At 38.9% G+C, this 22,238-nt stretch overlaps 1 protein-coding gene across 1 annotated transcript; it reads right to left on the bottom strand.

The window, feature by feature from the left end:
- Window positions 1–1,374: 1,374 nt before the first annotated feature.
- On the bottom strand, window positions 1,375–18,210 carry LOC140159985 (neuronal acetylcholine receptor subunit alpha-7-like). The gene is made up of 7 exons (XM_072183252.1): window positions 17,905–18,210; window positions 15,064–15,218; window positions 10,801–10,845; window positions 7,493–7,602; window positions 3,896–4,192; window positions 3,285–3,520; window positions 1,375–1,844 (listed from the first exon to the last, which is right to left on the bottom strand). Exons 1-7 carry the CDS (start codon window positions 17,969–17,971, stop codon window positions 1,375–1,377), a joined length of 1,380 nt encoding a protein of 459 aa, XP_072039353.1. The 5' UTR covers window positions 17,972–18,210.
- Window positions 18,211–22,238: the final 4,028 nt, after the last annotated feature.

The following is a 22,238-nucleotide window of genomic DNA, read 5'->3' as shown; positions in this document are numbered from 1 at the left end:
ACAGCTTTCTCCTGCGCATTTTGATACCTCTTTTGTTGCTCTACGATATCATTTGGTCGAGATATGGGCGTTTGAGTGGCTTCAAGTCGGATTTTGAAAGTTGCACTTAGCTCCTATTCAAGCCAAATGCGTTCGTCGTGTACACACACACACACAAAATCAAGACAAAGGACACCGATGGGAACTTTATTTTACTCCTTCGACTTCCAACTTCAATCCTTGCTACCCTTTACTTATCTCTGACTTATCTCATGAACTCTTTCTGCTGACATCTCAATACTTGGTGTGCCCACCATCACTGCCTGGATTCGTCGTTGCATGCTCTGAACAAGATCTAATCTTTCCTTGGTCAATGTCTCGCCATTTCCTGAGCAGGATGCGCCGAAGGCCTTCTAAGGTAATCTGTCTTCAGCCTCATATTGATTTATGCCCACCATTGTCGACCATTGAGTACAATTGATGGTCATCGCAATCGATTTATCCAACAGGCGACGCACATACTCATTTGAATTTGGCGGACAAAAGCAATGGTAATTTATTGGTCACAGTATTACGCATTTGGCTTGAATAGGAGCTAAGTGCAACTTTCAAAATCCGACTTGAAGCCACTCAAGCGCCCGTAACTCGACCAAATGATATCGTAGAGCAACAAAAGAGGTATCAAAATCCGCAGGAGAAAGCTGCGCTTTATATACATTAAATAAGTTTTTGCTATATATTTCAGTTCCCGATATATCTGACCATCTATAATCGTTTCGATACTTTATTGGTTGAGTTTAGTTTTAAAAACATCAAACATATAGGCCTATGAAACATTAAAGATGAAGTTAAAAGCTTGATACAACCGTGATTGCACCATTAAAGTGTGGGCAAGAATGCTTTCCCGAAAAAAGTTGGGTTAAAAGAACCCGTTTTGGGGGATTTTCTCCAAAATTTAGCATTTTTGCCCAAATTTGACCACACAGATGGATTCACGTCTTTCCCATTCTAAATAATTTACACCACTTCTAATGAGATTTGTCCTATCAAAGGATGTCAACATGGTCACCTTGTGCAATTATCATGATTTATCAAGGTCTGCAGGATGACCTGTGAAAACCTTGTGATTTCAGATAGCTCCACAAGAAGACATTCAGTGGTATAAGATCAGGAGATCTTGGCCATTCCACTTTTTATTCAAAGCAATTGGTACACGATTGCAAAGCAAAAACAAAAATATGCAAGACGTTCCGTCACAGTTCTTCTCTATGAAGAGAACCATCTCAGACTGATATTCTCCAATATATTGGGACGTCGATACTAGCATACTTGCGTATATGGAAAGAAGACCCATTTTCATTATGCTATAGTTAGTTACGCAAAGGTCTAGATAGACTAGATACCATTCATCTCTTCTGATGTTATAAAAAGGACCACTGTTATAATAATGGCAGATACAGTCAACATTATACCAAACATTAAGATCAGCTTATCAATAACGGCAGCAACTTTCCGCCAATCAGATGAGTAATCAATGCGACTGCGTAGATGATCGTCAGTAAACACGCCTCTTTCTTGAACCGGGTATGCAATGGCTGAAACACAGTGACCATTTGAAACCGAACTGTTTTTTCTAACCCCAGCTCTGACACCTGCTTCCGACGAATTGGCAGATTTCTTCACCTCATCGTTCCCGTTTGGCTCTAGTAGTTGCAATGTTGCGTTGGTCAATGGATGAACACGTGTTAAGTCAAGGAGCCACTGTGGAACTGGTTTGGTTTTGTCTTGATGGTAGAGAGCTGCTACAAGTACACCAGATACGATGGATAAACATCCAATCAGAATCATTGGAGTGAAATAATAACCTGTGATGTTTGTAAAGATCAGAGTAAAGAGCAAATTTATTAACGTGAACATTCTGTCAATTTTCTCAAAACTTCAAAAGCATGTTCATTTAATATTAGATGCACTGAATGAAACAGAGCAACATTAGGTTACGCTACAGCTCCCTTTTCAGCCATTTTTACAGCTTTAGTTTTAACAATTCTTTTCTTGTCCCTGAAGTGTCAGATACAGCCTACGGCAAAAATAATGACCCAGAGGGGGAGTAGCCTGAATCCTTCTGGCCTCTAATGGCGGCGCCTTTTTTTACCCACAATCCTTCACGTTGCCTTATTCACCAACAGCACAACCCGATGACCGTGCGTAGTTGTTGAAAGACTGTAGGATCCAGTCTAGAGGGGAGGGGGGGCACTTACATGTACATTCACAACATCGTTCAGTCCAGCTTTCCAGAAAGTGACCTTCGCTTGAAGAGGCACTAGGTTGTCAAATGTTGACAGTTGGTTACATGCGGTATGTTAAAAGCATTTATGTGATAATAATGTTACCGTTTTTCTAGCTAAATTAAATGTTGATTAGGTTTTATAGCAGCACATATTGTTGGTAATTATTGCATATCCCGGGGGGGGCACATCAAAGTTTTTGGTGGGTATGCTCCCCGGAATTTTGAGGTGGTGGGTCTTTGGGAGCTGACGGCGTACCGGTAATAGGGGGTCTTTCGGAGCTGCAAACCGGGCTGTGAACAAGTAAAATGGGGTCTTTTGGAGCTGCGAAAAGCCAAAATCAAGGGTCTTTCTTGGCTTTTTGGTTGAAAATCGCCTGAAAAAACAAGAAATATGAGGAATGAGCAATTTTGGGTCTTTAATAGAGCTGAAATTATCAAAATCAAGGGTCTTTCGGAGCTTTATTTTGGTCAAATATAGGGGGTCTTTCGGAGCTGCGCCACCCAAAAAGGGGGGTCTTTCCGGGGGAGCATACCCGTATGGTCATTTGTGTTGAGTGCCCCCCCGGGTTGCATATAGGCCTAACTGTAATGCACGAGATCATAAAGAATAAATCTGTAACCTCAATATTGCACTCATCAAAGATTATTATTCATCTCGCGATGAGCAGCTATTTGGGACCAAGATAGGCATATCATGATAATCATGTTATAGGGTGAAGTTGGGGAATAGTATTGACATATTATTGTTAAAGGTTTTCAGTCTTATTTTATAAGGGAAATGCAGTGGCGACACGTGTCACACAGCTGTGCTCATTGAATTGCCCAGTTACTGACCGATATAGTCAGAAGGGTGATAATAAACCCTAAACCTTAACCCTAACCCTAATCCTGACCTAAAATACTCTACAAGCCCTATGACGTTAACCCTTTTTGGACAAATCACCATTTGGACAAACGGGCTGTTTCAATAATTGGTCGTCCGAGTGTGACGACTATAAGAGTTTAAAATCATGCTTACTTATTATCGGCATGTCGCTAGATGACGGTGGTAGAAAGTCGCCTATCAGTTGTTGGAATAAAACCAAGGCAAGCAAGTTGGTGATACCAAGAGACACCTTCTCACCAGATGCAGTTGGCAGAATAAAAGCCAGCAAATTCAGGAAGGAGAGTAAAACGCATGGAAGAATGAAACTGAGCACGTGAAATAAAGGTCGTCGATGAAGAACTACGGTGTATACAACCTCAGGAAATATACTGCAATTAGAAAATAAATTTTTTCTTTAATATGTTATTAACATGCCGCAAATTAGAAACACATCCGCATAATAGACGAATCCCTCGGACAACACGTTAGAAAAGGTATCAAGAATCCTAAAGATTAAAAAATACTTTTAAGTACATACACGACTTAGGGTGAAATTGAAGGCAAACGTGCGCTTTCTGTAACCAGCACCTCTTAATACTGAGACATGACTAATTTAGACCTATATCAACACCACTTGCACACCAGACCAACACCTACACACCCCACCCGACACACACCCTCAGCGACCACTCCCCCCCACCCCTGCACACGCGGCCCAAACACACATACCAACCACAATCACGATAATTGCTCTTTTATCTCACCCTTCTGGATACACATTGACGACACTCTCGACGATAACATCTTCCAAATGCCACACACCATTTTCAATGAAGAAATTCGCAATCCCATCTGTACGATTAATAGGCGTAAGATTCAGTTGATTTATATCATATGACCAGGATCCAAAGCGTAAGGTGCAATGTTGAGTGTCAAACGGAAACAGGCGGGCATCAATACGACAGGCTGTGTATAATATCACGGGAGTAGCCCATATGACGGTACCATCAGGATAAACCCAGGCGCTTACATCTTTAAAGCTTTCAAAATTTCTGTCAACACTTTCGTACAAAAATGATAAAATAAAGAGAAATGAGGAAATGAAATAAGTCAATAAATGAAATAATAAATTATTAAGAATAAGGACAATGTGATCAACAAAACTTTAATAGGTACAATAATTAGTTTCGCAAAGATACATTGATACATTTGATTCAGATCAGGAGGAGGGGCGATGAGTTATGAACAGAGACGAGGGGGTCTAAAATCTAAGTCACGTGTTAACGGTGTTTGATCCACTGTTGGAAACAGCTAGCAACACTAATATTGCTACCGGTAATGATAACTTCCTACCAGTCATCAGCTGTTGGATCACCACCACAAGCTTCGAAAAAGTCAGTGGTTCACTAACAAAACTGTCAGCAAAAAAGTAAGTTTCTTCAATTATGTTTTGACAAATCAAAACTCTTTAAAGGTGGGTAACCTGATTGAAAATCTCATCCCCCACTTTACCTCATCAAAATGCTGATTTGGTATCAGATGAAAGCTCATATTTTTCTCATAAACATATTGAAATTTGGCGTTCCAGATCGGTGTATTTTCGAAGAAATCATCAAAAAACTGCCGAATTAGTCTACTATGGTAGGCCTATACCATAGTTGAGACTAATTAGGCAGTTTTTTGATGATATCTTGGGAAATACCGAGTTGGAACTTCTAATTTCAATATGTTTATGAGACAAATAGGGTCTTTCACTTGAAATCAATATATTACATGATCATGATGATTATCATTAATAAAAACACTGTAGATTACCAATATCACGCTGTATAATTGTCGGTAATTCCATTAGGAATTACTCACATTTACAAAAAACATTTACATTTTCTTTTTGCATGAGTGCTTGAAAGGGGTGACAAGTTTTAAAGAATTTGATTTTCCAAACATATCAGGTCACCTTCCTTTAATTGCTTAATTACCAAACTTGATGAACCTGTTTCAACATTTGATAAGTGTTTGGCATGTTTTATCAAATAATTGCTGCTTCTGATCAAGACGTTTGTGAACACTTCCAGACGGCATCTTATGGCCAGAATTATGATAAGCAGAACCCTTACGAAAATGGCACGCAGTTTTTGAACGCATGCAGCACGCGTGCCACACCGCATGCAGCACGCGTGCAGTGGGTAGCGTGCGGATGCGTATATTTGGAACGAGGCACGCATGCAGGGAAGCGTGCAGATGCTTGCTGCATGCATGCAGCAAAAATGCGTGCAGGTCATGAGCGTGCGCAGTTTGCATGCAGCATGCAAATCCATTAGCGTGCACTGCATGCGTGCAGCACGTGCTGGCCAAAATATGCGAGACAAAATCATGAAAAAAAAATCAAAAATAATTGCTAACAGTGTATACTGGCCTTACATTAAGTGTTACTTTACCTGGCTATCTATTTTACAATGAACTAAAATTGCCCAGCTTAATTTTATACAAGTCACTTATCTATTTTATCTACCTGATTTTGAACCAGGGACCTTCTGCATGGGAGTCTGATGCTTTACCATTTGAGCTATTGGGGTGTACACATTTGATGACGTGTTTTAAGTTAATATAAGCAATATTTTGATGACTAAACTGGCCAAAGTGCATTATTTCATGAATATTGATCAAAGTTACTGTAAATATTGATAACATTCACTATAAAAATGTTGAATTTTGAATTTTTGATTTTTTTTTGCAGTGCCAACTGTTGATTCATGAATGACATACCAACATTGGCCCAAATGTTGCAATGCCAACTATCGAAAAAGGAATGGCATTCCAACATTGGGCCAATGATGCAATGCCTACTATCGAAACATGAATGGAATTCCAACATCGGCCCAATGTTGCAATGTCAACTTTCGAAACAGGATGAATGACATTCCAACATCGGCCCAATGTAGCAATGCCAACTATCGAAACAGGAATGGCATTCCAACATTGGCCCAGTGTTTCAATGCCAACTATCGAAACAGGAATGTCATTCCAACATCGGCCCAATGTTTCATGCCAAATATCGAAACAGGAATATGGCATTCCAACATTGGCCCAGTGTTTCAATGCCAACTATCGAAACAGGAATGGCATTCCAATATCGGCCCAATGTTGCAATGCCAACTATCGAAACAGGAATGGCATTCCAACATTGGCCCAGTGTTTCAATGCCAACTATCGATACAGAAATGGCATATACCAACATTGGCCCAAAGTTGAAATGCCAACTATCAAAACAGGAAATTGCTTGCTCTCCCCTCTAGACCTGCCAAAATTTGCTTGCCCCCTCCCCCCTCCCCTCTTGGTCTGCCAAAAAATCTTGGTCTGAAGGTTAAATACTTTATAGAAAATTTTGGTCTGAAGGCTAACTTATTTATTCATTGTAAACATTGTAAAACATGCAGCATTTTACCTTTGCTGCTTCTGGAAACTCTGTATGCGTGCAGCATTCTAACTTTGTGATCTGAGAATCCTGCATGCGTGCAGCAATATGCGTGCTGCATGCAAGATGCGTGCAAGATGCGCACAATTTGTGTGCAGTCTACAGTCCGCACACAAGTGTAGTCTGCACATAAATTGCGTGCAGATTGGTAGTCTGCACGCAAGTTCTGCAAGCAAATTGTGTGCGCGGTGGATTTTTGCGTGCAATGCCCGCATGCACACAGCTGGTTCGCACGCATGAACACGCTACCAGCAGGCCTTGCATGCACGCTGCACACATCTGCACGCGTGCTGCACACTGCCGCACGCGTGCTGCATGCTGTCGCACACATTTTTTATTGCTTGCATTTTCGTAAGGGAATTTACCATTGCTTTTTGCAGAAATCGATTCGCAATGCATTCTCAGCATTACGTGGACAGTGCCTTAAAATTAAAAATAGAAGCAGAAAGACCTGTGAAAAACCCAAATCACTGGTCATATATATTCGTCATCCCCGGGGTCATCCTAATCTTTCACCTGTTTTACCCAGTCAATAGCACAATAGGGTTTGGTGCTATTGTGCCACGGCTTCAGTGTACTTTTGTGAGATATTAGGATGACCGCGAATATACATTTATTATGACCAGTGATTTTGGGGTTTTCACGGTCTTTCTGCTTCGATTTATTAAGGCTATGTCCACCTAATGGTGTCTAAAAAGACTTCGCTTTGTACACTGATGGTGCGCCCGATTTACTTTTCTTCTGCAAAAGCAATCGCGTATAAATCCAGTCTTATTCGGTTTCTTAGACAATAGATATTTATGGACAGCAATCCCGGACAACAATGTATTTTCCTGGACTTTTTTTTAACGTGGCTGTTTTTATTGTAAAAGCTTCGAATGCTTACTTTTCAAATAAATGAATATCCGGTCGCCATATTTGGTCTGTTGGTAGGATTAATACATTCACATCTGGATACGCACTTGTGTTCCAAGTTAGGTAGTCGTCATGCCAATGCTGAAATGAAAGCAATCAAGCATCCTTTCTGCATCAAAACCAGTAGTTATTTTCCTATGGTAAACAAAAGTAGGCCTATATTGGCCAAATCGGTGTGCGACAAAAACCACCAAATCGGCCAAAATGTGCACTGTACATATCCGACAGGTCTCTGAGTCTAACTCTATGCTTAAAATGCACGTTGGTGTAAAAGAAAAAGCTTGTTTCACGACTCAGCGGAAGTACTTTGTAATTTTACTCGGACACTTATTATGTACTGCATAGGAGCTCGGCAAATTACCACTAAAAGTACTCTCATTTGTAGTCAGTAGCCTGGACAGATGATTGAGTCAACTGAACAGGAGGTTGAGTAGACTGAACTGGAGAGTGGGTAGACTGAACAAGAGGTTGAGTAGACTGAACAGGAGAGTGGGTAGACTGAACAGGAGGTTGAGTAGACTGAACAGGAGAGTGGGTAGACTGAACAGGAGGTTGAGTAGACTGAACAGGAGAGTGGGTAGACTGAACAGGAGGTTGAGTAGACTGAACAGGAGGTTGAGTAGACTGAACAGGAGGTTGAGTAGACTGAACAGGAGGTTGAGTAGACTGAACAGGAGAGTGAGTAGACTGAACAGGAGGTTGAGTAGACTGAACAGGAGAGTGGGTAGACTGAACAGGAGGTTGAGTAGACTGAACAGGAGAGTGGGTAGACTGAACAGGAGGTTGAGTAGACTGAACAGGAGAGTGAGTAGACTGAACAGGAGGTTGAGTAGACTGAACAGGAGAGTGGGTAGACTGAACAGGAGGTTGAGTAGACTGAACAGGAGAGTGGGTAGACTGAACAGGAGAGTGGGTAGACTGAACAGGAGAGTGGGTAGACTGAACAGGAGAGTGGGTAGACTGAACAGGAGGTTGAGTAGACTGAACAGGAGGTTGAGTAGACTGAACAGGAGGTTGAGTAGACTGAACAGGAGAGTGAGTAGACTGAACAGGAGGTTGAGTAGACTGAACAGGAGGTTGAGTAGACTGAACAGGAGAGTGGGTAGACTGAACAGGAGAGTGGGTAGACTGAACAGGAGGTTGAGTAGACTGAACAGGAGAGTGGGTAGACTGAACAGGAGGTTGAGTAGACTGAACAGGAGGTTGATTAGACTGAACTGGTTAAGTAAACTGAGACTGAACAGGAGGCTGAATAGGCTGAACAGGAGGTTGCAGGGATTGAGTAGACTGAGCAGGGGTTGAGTAGACTGAGCAGGGGTTGAGTAGACTGAGCAAGGGTTTGGTAGACTGAACAGGAGGTTAAGTAAACTAAACAGGAGGTTTGGTAGACAGGAGGTTTGGTAAACAGGGGTTGAGTAGACTGAACATGAGCTTGAGTATACTGCAGACTGAACAGGAGGTTGATTAGACTGAACAGGTTAAATAGACTGAACAGGAGGTTGAGTAGACTGAACAGGAGGTTGAGTAGACTGAACAAGAGGTTGAGTAGAATAAACCGGAGGTTGCATGAGTAGATTAAACAGGAGGTTGAATAAGATTGATGAGAATGTTGAGTAGACTGAAGAAGAGGTTGAGTATACAGAAACAAAAGTTCAGTTGACTGAAGAGAATCGTGAGAATGGTGAGTAAACTTGGGAATTGGAAGATTAACCGCGAAGGTTGAGTTGATTGGTGAGAATATTGAGTAGACTGACTTGTGAGAGTGAGCAGATACAAGAGAATATTGAGTAGACTGACTTGTGAGAGTGAGTAGATACAAGAATGTTGAGTAGACTGACTTGTGAGAGTGAGTAGATACAAGAATGTTGAGTAGACTGAGTTAGGAGAGTGAGTAGATACAAGCATGTTGAGTAGACCGACTTATGAGAGTGAGTATAGATACAAGAGAATGTTGAGTAGACTGACTTGTGAGAGTTAGTAGATACAAAAATGTTGAGTAGACTGACTTGTGAGAGTGGGTAGATACAAGAGAATGTTGAGTAGACTGACTTGTGAGAGTGAGTAGATACAAGAATGTTGAGATGACTGACTTGTGAGAGTGAGTAGATACAAGACAATGTTGAGCAGACTGATTTATCAGAGTGAGTAGATACAAGAGAATGTTGAGTAGACTGACTTGTGAGAGTGAGTAGATACAAGAATGTTGAGTAGACTGACTTGTGAGAGTGAGTAGATACAAGAGAATGTTGAGTAGACTGACTTGTGAGAGTGAGTAGATACAAGAGAATGTTGAGTAGACTGACTTGTGAGAGTGAGTAGATACAAGAGAATGTTGAGTAGACTGACTTGTGAGAGTGAGTAGATACAAGAATGTTGAGTTGACTGACTTGTGAGAGTGAGTAGATACAAGAATGTTGAGTAGACTGACTTGTGAGAGTGAGTAGATACAAGAGAATGTTGAGTAGACTGACTTGTGAGAGTGAGTAGATACAATAGAATGTTGAGTAGACTGACTTGTGAGAGTGAGTAGATACAAGAATGTTGAGTAGACTGACTTGTGAGAGTGAGTAGATACAAGAGAATGTTGAGTAGACTGACTTGTGAGAGTGAGTAGATACAAGAATGTTGAGTAGACTGACTTGTGAGAGTGAGTAGATACAAGAGAATGTTGAGTAGACTGACTTGTGAGAGTGAGTAGATACAAGAATGTTGAGTAGACTGACTTGTGAGAGTGAGTAGATACAAGAGAATGTTAGTAGACTGACTTGTGAGAGTGAGTAGATACAAGAGAATGTTGAGTAGACTGACTTGTGAGAGTGAGTAGATACAAGAATGTTGAGTTGACTGACTTGTGAGAGTGAGTAGATACAAGACAATGTTGAGCAGACTGATTTATCAGAGTGAGTAGATACAAGAGAATGTTGAGTAGACTGACTTGTGAAAGTGAGTAAATGCTCGAGTAGACTGACTTGTGAGAGTGATGAGTAGATACAAGAATGTTGAGTAGACTATAGAGGAGAGTGAGTATAGAATGACTAACTGCAAAGAAGGTTGAGTGCAAATATTCTAATGAATTAGCGGTGATAATTCTTTTTACGTTGTAAACAAATAAAGAAATACACATGATTTGATGATTTTTTTTACATTGTTTTGGATTGTATACATAAAACAATTCAATATCAACTGCAAAATAATAATTACAGCGAGGCGAGTGAAAGTAAACAAAAGTCGTCACTATTTTCTTGCCAAGTGAGAGTGATCACTAAAGGTTGAACTTACCATATCAAGAAATGCGCTCTGTTGTAAGGTTTGATGACGTTCATTCTGTAAATAGAAGCAAGGAACAATTTTAAGTAAAATATACACACAAAGAAATTGTGACCCGTCCACACAAAACCAGGAATGTGACAAAAACTTTACATATTGGATGACAAAAACAAAGAATACTGAGCACAAAAAGTATTCATACACAAAAAGCAATATATTAAAGAAACCTAAATTACCAACTGAAGTAAAAAGTAATCAATAGATGGATAATGGATTGAACTGCTCTAGAGGTTTGCGTGGTGGAGGAATTGCGGTTGTTCATAAAAAGCAATATAGTTCTGCACTGTGACGATCTTCTTCCTGCTTCATCATCTTTTGAGCATGCTCTCATTCGTTCCAATGACGTCAATCTGGTCATTATTTACAGGTCACCATCAAACAGTAAGGGTGACTTTCTTAGTGAATTTGAAGAATTTTTAGGTACTGTTGACCTTCTGCCAGGAAGGTCTATTGTAGCTGGAGACTTCAATATACACGTGAACAAACCTTGGTTGCCTGAAGTTAAATCCTTTTTGGAAGTTCTGACATCTGCGAAGGTCGTCCGTGGTCCCACACATAAATCTGGAAACACATTGGACCTGATAATTGTCAGAAAAGAGGATATCACTGTTGAGGCGTGCACCAACTACCCTCTTCATGTTTCTGACCATTATTTGATCGCTGCTACTGTTGACCTTCCAAAACTCACCGCTCACAAAATATCATATTCATTCAGGAACTTTCGCGATATGGACATAAAGTTGTTCTCTGATGATCTTTCAGCTAAGATGGATTCTATCATTGCTTCGGAGTATGATGATTTAGACTCTCTGGTTTATGCCTATAATACTGGTTGCCAAGATGTCCTTGACTCTCATGCACCAATTACATGTAGGACACGTTCTGTTCGTAGTCAACCTAGATGGTTCAACAAGTCTGTCCAAGATGCCAGGCAGTACAAACGGCGTTGTGAAAGGCGTTGGAGAAAGTCGCGCAGTGACACTGACCGCCAGGCGTACATCTCATCTCAGCGGAAGGTTGCTGATGTCATTGCCACTGAGAAGAAATTGTATTTTAATGAGACTCTGTTGAACTGTAATACTAAGGACATGTTCAAAACAGTCAATACTTTGCTTAATAAGAGCCAGTGCTCTCTACCTGATTGTAGTGATCCTGTTAGGTTGGCAAATAGTTTTAGAAATTTCTTTGTAAACAAAGTTGACAAAATACGTAAAGATGTTGACAGTAAGAGTTCATGTTCTTGTAAGGTTGATCTTGACAGTTGTAGCAGCTGCCAAGATCTTGTTGTTAGATCTGATCAAAGTGTCTCTGTTCCTTCTCTCTCTACTTTCCGTGCACTGTCTGATGATGATCTTCATCAATTAATAATGAAATGTCCATCCAAAACTAGTGTCTCTGATCCTATGCCTACTTGGCTATTAAAACAACATCTTACCTTGCTCCTACCTGTGCTCGTGAAGATCGTTAATTCATCCTTAACCACTGGTATTTTTCCTTCTCACCTAAGAAAAGCTGTTATCACGCCTGTGTTAAAGAAACCATCCCTTGACAATCAACAGTTATCTAATTACCGTCCCGTCTCTAACTTGCCCTTTTTGGGGAAACTCATAGAGAAAGCTGTCTCTGCTCAGGTATCGTACCATGTCAACAGCCATGACCTGTCCGAGCCACTCCAATCGGCCTACCGGACAGGTCATAGCACTGAGACAGCCCTCCTACATGTTCACGATCAAATAATGAGAGCTGTTGATGGCCGGAAAGCTGTCTTTGTTGTGTTACTTGACTTGACCGCCGCATTTGATACAGTTGATCATGGTATTCTATTGCGGCGGTTGAGTCAAGAATTTGGTCTCACTGACACTGCCTTGAATTTTTTCAAGACCTACCTGACCAACAGAACTAGTCAGGTTTTTGTTAAGGGCACGTTTTCCGAGACTGCTCTTCTCAAACATGGTGTACCCCAAGGGTCTGTTCTCGGGCCACAGGCTTTCTGTTATTACACTATTCCTATGGGTCAGATCATTCGTCACCATGATGTTCAATTCCATTTTTATGCGGATGATGTTCAGTTGTTTGGCGTCTTTGATCCTGCTATACCTGGTGATGCGGCTTGTGCCCTCTTTAAACTCATTAATTGCATCAATGAGTTGGGGTGTGGCTTCAGAGTAACAAGCTCAAGCTCAATATGGCAAAAACTGAATATTTCATTGCCGCCTCTGCTACTCATTATGAATTGGTGAAGTTTTACACTCTTCACCTCGATGAGCATGTTATCAAACCCTCCGCCTCAATAAAAAATCTTGGCGTTGTATTTGATGGTGACTTGAAGATGTCCGACCATGTCACTCAGCTTTGTCGGTCCCTTAATTGGCAACTACGGAATCTTGGCAGGATAAGACGTTTCATTGACTTCAACACGTGTAATAATATTGTGCGTGCCCTTATATTGTCTAGGATAGATTACTGTTCCTCCCTCCTTAATGGCATCCCTCAGAAAAACATTCAACGTCTGCAGGGTATCCAGAACAAATCTGCCCGCCTCATCTTCCAGAAGCCCAGATTCACTTCCACATCCCCATTACTTGCCCAGCTTCACTGGCTTCCTGTGGCTGAACGAATTAAATTTCGTACGCTTGTCCACACTTACAAATGTGTCAATCTGGATTCTCCTGAATACCTCTCTTCATTGCTCCATATCCGCCAGTCCTCATACTATCTCCGATCGGCTGGTAACTCGCTTGTTATCCCCAGAACCTTCAAACTGGCTGGGGATACCGCCTTTTCTGTGGCTGGCCCCAGTCTTTGGAATAAGCTGCCAATAGTCATCAGAATGGCCCATAGCACTGGGACTTTTAAAAGTCTCCTTAAAACTCATCTCTTCCCCAAAATATGATGTTTCCCTTCCTTCTGTCTTCTTCTCGCGCCTCGCATCCCTTGGAAATTTGTGCGCGTTATAAGTTCAGTATTTATTATTATTATTATTAATTTGTGACGTGTCATGTCAAAAGCAGACACTTTTGGGCAGGTTATCAATTTCGAGGTTTTTACATATCTTAAGTGTCTTTAAGATATATTAAGTGTATATCGTATATACGAATACCTATATAGGACTATATGTTAAAAAAACGGTGTCATTATTTCTTTCCTATATAACAAGAATCAGCATTGATTTGTTGATTTTATATTGCTTCCAAAAAAACACCATACTTCATAAATTCAGAACAATTAAAAAGTGACATAGAATTAATCATCAAAACTACTAAGATGACAAGATCGAATTAACCACAAATGTATGCAAGATCCCTTCTCCTGAACTAGGGTCAGTGTTTCATTTTAAAGGGAATATTTACTTACTTTCTTCCGATATTATGACAAGTTGTGTTTATATTATGTGTGTGATCTTTAAGGGATCTGGAATGAGCGTTTTGTGCGTTTCGACAGTATTTTTGTGGGACATGAGAGCACATCAGCCATATCGAATTGCATTCTGAATACGAAGAATGTCTTTCTGATATCAAATAATTTGCATTTTTTGAAATTCACGATATAATAAATATTTTATGACAAATTATTAAAATTTGATATTTTTCACATTTTGATATATAACAGTCCTCGAAGTAAATTTTATAAATCTAATGACATATTCTTAAAGTGTATGTAGCTGGGAGGAAAAGCCGACGATCAATTGAAAATATTGTCCTTTCATATTGAAGATATGGATTTTTTTCCTAAAAGACCTAATTTTTTTTGTGTGTTTTGGGAAAAAAATCCATATCTTCAATACGAAATGTCAAAATTTTCAATTGATCGTCGGCTTTTCATCCCACCTACATACACTTTAAGTATAAATCATCAGATTTATCAAGTTTACTTCGAGTACTGTTAAATATCAAAAATATCAATTTTTAATCATTTGCCATAAAATGTGTATTACATTGCGAATTTAAAAAAAAAATCAAAATTATTTGATATCAGAAGGACATTCTTTGTATTCAAAATGCGATTCGATATGTCTGATGTGCTCTAATGTCCCACAATAAATACTGTCCAAACGTTCATACCCCTTCCCTTAATATAAAACTAAAACCAACATGAGAGCCTTATCCATTAATTTTTAATTAAAACAATGGCATTGACGTTGGGTTTTGATGAATAATAGATCACTCCATTATGAACTAAACACTTAAGTTTATTGAATCTGGAATTAATAATTACCAATTCGATGACGCGTACGACCGCCAGGTTTATTTCCACATTGATTCGCTTATTTACATCCGAGACAGGTCGTGCAGATGTTGGACCATAATCAGAGAGCAACTCCTTCGTTAATATTGAATGAAGACCTTTTGGGTTGGTGGCTTGAATTGCTACTGCAGAAATATAAAAAAATGAATATATATACACACACGGTAAATAGGACTGGTATTTGAAAACAATAATTTTTAAATTGTATTTTCTCATTTTCTAAAACAATTGGAGAATGAAATTTAACATTAATATCTTGCGTCCGCGTTCTATACTGAAGCAAATTAAAATTGAAGCTTTATTAAATTTCTAGACTATGATCGATCCTGGTTATTCAACACGTAAGTTTGTGGTTTGTTCATCATCCTCTTCATTAACGTTCATTAACAAAGGTGATGATTCATTGAAGTATCATAATTTGTTACATGTTGTAATACATCATAATAGATGACCCCTGATATCCTGATTGACACACGACGTTGTATATTGATTACCTCGAAAAACAGTGGCATGATCGACGGGAATTATATATGATAAACATAATTTTCACCAGGTTCGAAGTCGCAAATAATAAAGGAAACAAGTAGAAAAAGCGATCGCCTGGGAATCGAACCCAGGACCGCAGGTTTACAAGACCTGTGTCTTAACCGCGGGATTAAGCTGGTTGCAATTCGAACCTATATAAGCGGTGAGGAGTAAGTTTAAGCATAGACCCTGGAACTTTTCCAGGGTCTATGGTTTAAGGATCTAAAATGAGCGTTTATTGCGTTTCGACAGTATTTTTTGTGGGACATGAGAGCACCTCAGACCTATCGAAATGCATTCTGAATACGAAGCATGTCTTCCTGATATCAAATAATTTTCATTTTTGAAAATCACAATATAATACAAATTTTATGACAAATTATAAAAATTTGATATTTTTCAAATTTTGATATATAACAGTCCTCGAAGTAAATTATATAAATCTAATGATATATTCTTAAAGTGTATGTAGCAGGGAGGAAAAGCCGACGGTCAATTGAAAATTTTGACCTTTCATATTGAAGATATGGATTTTTTCCCAAAAAGACCTAATTTTTTGGTGCTTTGGGAAAAAAAATCCATATCTCCAATACGAAAGGTCAACATTTTCAATTGATCGTCGGCTTTTCATCCCACCTACATACACTTTAAGTATAAATCATCAGATTTACAAAGTTTACTTCAAGTACTGTTAAATATCAAAAATATCAATTTTTAATGATTTGCCATAAAATGTGTATTAAATTGCGAATTTCAAAAAATCAAAATTATTTGATATCAGAATGGCATTCTTCGTATTCAGAATGCAATTCGATATGTCTGATGTGCTCTAATGTCTCAAAATAAATACTGTCCAAACGTTCATACCCCAGCCCTTAAGTGACCACTTATAGGTTCGAATTGCAACCAGCCTAATCACAAAGCTCCCGTGGCCAAGTGATTAAGGCACAGGTCCTGTAAACCTGAGGTCCTGGGTTAAACGGCAACAAAGACGGGATCATTTTTCCCAGGCGGGATCACTTTTTCTACCTGTCTCCTTTATTATTTGCGACGGCGAACCTGGTCAAAAATTATGTTTATTATTGATTACCTCATTTGTGACCTCCCAGAAGTCATATGTAAACACGGTAAACACCATCTTACGTCTAATATAAACTTAAAAATAAACGATTTACAAATAATGTCAGTTTTTAGATAGCCTTCACAAAGGTTATCACAAACTTGCGCATAAAATTCTGCATTATCCCTTTACTTAGAATATTGTTGAAAAATTACCTTTTAAATTTGTCATGAGCATGTTAATGAACATTACCCCCATCACCATGATCATGTATATAGATTTGCGTTTAAAGGGGGATTTCGTGATCCTACGTACTGAGCATCCTCTTTTTATGACATTTTTCAGTATATACACAAAAAAAGCTTATTCCTAAAATTTCAGTTGATTCTATGATGTGCCGCATGACACTCCGATTCCAATTTTGCGTTTGCGAGTTATACATGATTATGTGTATTACATTGCTCCATAGGCCACTGCTGTAATTAAAATTTGACGATATTTTTGCTAAGAAATTTTGCATAAACATTATGTAGCCAGAGATATAAAAATCTCAACTTTTTTGAGAAAAGTGAGGGCGATGAGGCTGTGATCACGAAATGCCCTTTTAAGCCAAAAAAAACCAACCAAAAAAGGAAAAAAAACCCAAAACAATACAAAACAAAACAAAAAACCCCAAACAAACAAAAAAACAATTATTTGATATCAGAAGGACATTCAGAATTCAATTGGGTGTGCCTGATGTAATTCGGTCCCACAAAAATACCGACAGTGGGTTATAATAAAAGAAATTGATAGAAAATACATTAAAAATAAAATAATGAAACCAAGTCAGGTTATTTAAATCTTAAAAGAGATTACAGAGATTATGAAATAATTATTAGTAACAACTGTTTGTCTTTTTTCTTCTTCTTGAGTACTGCCCAATCCTCCTTAGGGAAGCTGACGAGCAGGGATGAGTGTGCATGCAGAAGATTTAAAATCTGGTCTTCGGGTGTTTTGAACACCTCGGAAGTTGTAAAAAAGTAGCAGAAACACGGAGACATTTGAGTTCAGACCTGCTCACTCCGATGCATGCACACCCCCGGATGCACACACCTCTTTTTATAATAAATCCACTTGTGTCCAAATATAACATTTCTGGCAAAAATGACTGAAATTGTATAGGCCTATTATTATGGCTTTTAATGTTCAACGTTCAAAGTTAAGAAATTATTTAAAAAGCTTACCCATGAGCATGGTCACCAGATATAACAGGATCCAACCATAGGCCATGATCCAACACGTTATCAGCATTGTGTATATAATATTTTCCCACTGCAATCAGCAATGTGCGGCGTAAGCGAGATGATGTGTATACAATATTGGCCTATTACCTTACAAGACATGCTAGATGAGAAATATGTTTTATTCTGGTATCTTCATTTTGTCATATTAAAACTAGCATGTGGTCATAGATTGTTACCACTTGACTTGTATTGATCAATAACCTGTCAACTACTAATTGATCGACTGTGTCATGTTCATGAATAGATAAATAATTAATCAATTTTCATCACGGAAAGTTAGCAACTGTTGCGATTTGGTAGTTCACAGCATCTTGCGAATGGTGCACATCGTCATCAATACAATACAATACAACCAAGCATTTATATAGCGCCCTCCAAGGACCACAGCGCTTTCCAGAAAAAAGAACATATATAATAATAATAATAAAACAAAAATCAATGCATTCTACATAATAAACATACAATTACCAGATAAGCAAAGAATTAAACAAACAGATGAGTTTTTAAATTGGTTTTGAAAATGTCCAGTGTTTTGGCCTGCCTGATGTTGATTGGAAGTGAATTCCATAGACGAGGACCTGCGGTTTGAAACGCTTTGTCACCGGTGAGAGTCCTGGTTTTTGGAACAATGAGAAGTGTTCTGTCAAGTGATGAACGAGTGGCGTACTTTGGTTTGCGAAATGTGATCAGTTCTTGTAGGTATTCCGGAGCTTGTGAGTTGACACACTTGTATGTGATGACCAATAGCTTGAATTCGATACGCTTACGGATCGGTAGCCAATGAAGATGGCGTAACAGAGGGGCACTAGATGTATCACGGCCAACCATCAATTTAAGTCTCGCGGCTCTATTTTGTAGGCGTTGCAGACGAGTTAGGTCATATTCAGTGGCTCCAAACAGTAAGGCGTTACCATAGTCTATGCGAGAAAATACAAGAGCTTGAACAGCCAGCTTGCATGTGTCCAGATCTAAAAACGACGAATCCTGGAAAGATTGCGTAGGTGAAAACTGACGCACTTCACAACTGATGAAATCTGACTAGACATGTTTAAAACTGGATCAAAAATGACTCCGAGATTCTTCAGTGTCAATGTAGGCTCAATGATGACACCATCAAGATTTAACTTGATACCCGAAAGATTACTTATGAATCTCGAAGACGCAGCAATATAAAACTCAGTTTTTTCCTGGTTTAGCTGCAACTTGTTTTGTGACATCCAAGATTTTATTTGATGTACACATGTCTTGAGTCTGTTGAGAGCTCGCTCACACTCATCAGGAATTCGCGGGTCGAATGAAACATACACCTGGGTATCGTCTGCATAAATATGAAAACTGACATTGTTCCTGCGCAAAATGTCCCCAACAGGATGAGTATACATTGTATATCCCCTGGGTCAAAATTCAATACATGCTCGTTGGAGAACTGTCCTGAAATACAAACACGGTTTATCCTGTTTTTAAGGTAACTAGCAAACCATTGTAGAGCGCAACCCTGAATATGAAAAGTATGACAAAGTCTGTTGACAAATATGGTGTGATCGATTGTATCAAATGCAGCCGATAAGTCGAGCATGACGAGAAAGACTGCATTCTTGTTGTCAATTGCTGAGGCAATGTCATTCTTTACCCTAAGCAGGGCAGTCTCGGTAGAATGCAATGGTTTATAAGCAGATTGGAACGACTCATTTAGGTTATTTTGATTGAGATGCTCAGTTAACCTACTAGAAGCTACCATTTCAGCAACTTTAGCAACAACCTTGATATTTGAGATGGGCCTGTAGTTCTTAAGAATATTAGGATCCATACTCTGCTTCTTAATAACGGGTGTTATGATAGCATCTTTCAATGAATCGGGAAAAATACCTGTATTAAATGACACGTTGACAATTTCAGCTAAAATTGGAATGAAAAGAGTCGAATGGTCTTTGAGAAGCCACGTCGGTATCGGATCGAGCAGACACGATTTATTAGAGCACTTCTTGAGAATGCGATCAATCTCCTCAAGGGTAGCCGGCTTCAATTCATGAAGCTCCGTAACATGATGACTCTCAATAGATTCAACTCCTTTCATATCATCAGACAGATTGTGAAGATTACAAGTCACATCTGCACCATCAGATATACACATATTATTACTGTCGATGGAGACATTATTAGAAACAGCTAAGTCACTTTCCATGTCCAGATTCTGTCTAATCGCCCCAATATCTTCGTGTCAAAAATTGCCGTGATAGTACGGCGAATCCTCTCGTTTTTCAATAGCTACGCATGGCGATTTTGTTCGAGATAGGCCGAGCGACACAGGCTAAGCATAGTACGACTATCATATGAGATACCACCAAGTTCTATTCTATAGGCTACATTATTACGATTTGCGCATGCTCTAGTATCCCATATGGTGTTACTATTACAAGGAAATTCGATTTTTTTTCAGGTAAAACACAGGTTTTGCTTTAAATACACTCACTTGAAATTAAATACACTAATTAGAGGCCATTGCTGTTTGCTCTGGATACATTTTTACTGTATTTTTAGCGTAACGATTTTTAAATCGTAAGTTAAAATTGTGATATATTTAATTTTGAGAATTACAATTAGATAAAAGAACACATTTAGCCCATCCAGCTGCTTGTATAGAATATTCGATCGTGCACGTGTATATCACAATGCATATGTAAACTTTCTTTATCTGTGTCAACAATAGAATATTGATCACCATTAACGGAGTATGGAGCGGGATATGAAAAAAATATTTATAATACAGGGCGTTGACACTGTGTGGTGGTGAGTTTTAGCATAAATTGTGTTGATCATTTCATAGCGAGTGTGTACAAGAATTCAAATATCACAGATAGGGGCATAATGTAGGTCCTGTGGTTTTTGATTTATGTTGTAAAGGTGGCTGAAACAACAACAAACATCAAGCAAAATTTCAAAATATATGATTTGTAGAATGAAATTTTGCAAAACATCAAAATATTATTTTTCAACAATATATTGATTTAGATAATGAAAATAAATTTTTTGGCTGCTTCGACCAATTAGTCTACCCTTAAGTCATAATTATATCTAGGATAGGACTATCTAATTTTCATATTGTTGAAAAATTCTTACAATACGCCTCACACAAATTGGTTTCTTTCACAACGCTGTATTAAGATTTTACGTCACACTCATTTGTTTTAAAGAAATGACTTCTTAGCCTCCTCTTACATACACTCTCAAAACAGGATTTTCATTGTTGTGTCCATTCTCATCGCGCAATACTGTTATGCGCGGTGAAGGCACGGTGGCACAGCGGTGCAGGCTTTACCTCGCAATCGGATGTTTGCGAGTTCGAGCCCCGATGGTGCCATCGTGTTGTGCACTTGGGCAAGGCGCTTGACCCCAATTGCCTCACTCTACTCAGGGGTGAAATAGGGAGCTGTTTGGAATAATGTTCATTGAACGTCGCCCAAAGGTATGAGCATGCCTTGGGCATTGTATGGCAGCTGACATAATGACATAGGAATAAATGTAAAGCGCATTGATACATGTAAAAGGCGCCATATAAATGTCAACAACATTTATTTATGCGTATACGTTTTTAAATGTCACACGTACGATGTTTAGCACGTTTTTCTTTAAAGAAGGAACCAAGCTCTAAAAGCTTCATCTATAGGGTAACAATAGCAAAATTATATTTAATTTCATAGCTACCTGAGTTGCAAGATGTGCTCTGAAGGTTTTGTACTTGCATTTCATTAAGGAAGAAGTCAAACTCTAAAAGCTTTTATTTGTATATGTAACAATAGCAAAAATTTATATTAAATTTACATACCTGCGTCGTTGCATCTAAACTGAACTTAATTTCCGATAATATAAGGCAAAAATTTCATTGTACTTGCTTTTCATTAAGGGGGTACTACACCCCTGTGGTAAATTTGGGACTATTTTGGCATTTTTCTCAAAAATTAATAACACACTGGTAACAAAAGTTATGTATATTGTTGGGGCAAGGAATCCAATTACTACACTGAAATTTCAGTGACTCAAGACAAGCGGTTCAGTAAATATGATAGGAAATGAGGTACATCCTAGCGGTACCTCATTTTCTATCATAAGTATCGAACCGCTTGTCTTGGGTCACTGAAATTCCAGTGTAGTAATTGGATTCCTTGCCCCTATAGTATACGTAACTTTTGTTACCAGTGTGTTATTCGTTTTTGAGAAAAATGCAAAAATAGTCACACAATTATTGAAGGGTGTAGTACCCCCTTAAAGAAGGACCC

This window comes from Amphiura filiformis, chromosome 9, assembly GCF_039555335.1.
Source record: "Amphiura filiformis chromosome 9, Afil_fr2py, whole genome shotgun sequence".
NCBI lineage: Eukaryota > Metazoa > Echinodermata > Ophiuroidea > Amphilepidida > Amphiuridae > Amphiura > Amphiura filiformis.
This window is presented reverse-complemented; position numbering and strand designations above follow the sequence as displayed.

Bases quoted from the DNA above. Each gene is read 5' to 3' on its own strand.
- LOC140159985 (XM_072183252.1), bottom strand. From the start codon at position 17,971: ATGCTGATAACGTGTTGGATCATGGCCTATGGTTGGATCCTGTTATAT. The intron at 7,603-10,800 runs GTAAGTTCAACC...CTTTCATTTCAG, and splicing joins AGAGCGCATTTCTTGATATG to CATTGGCATGACGACTACCT. The intron at 1,845-3,284 runs GTAAGCATGATT...CAAACATCACAG, and splicing joins TAGCGACATGCCGATAATAA to GTTATTATTTCACTCCAATG.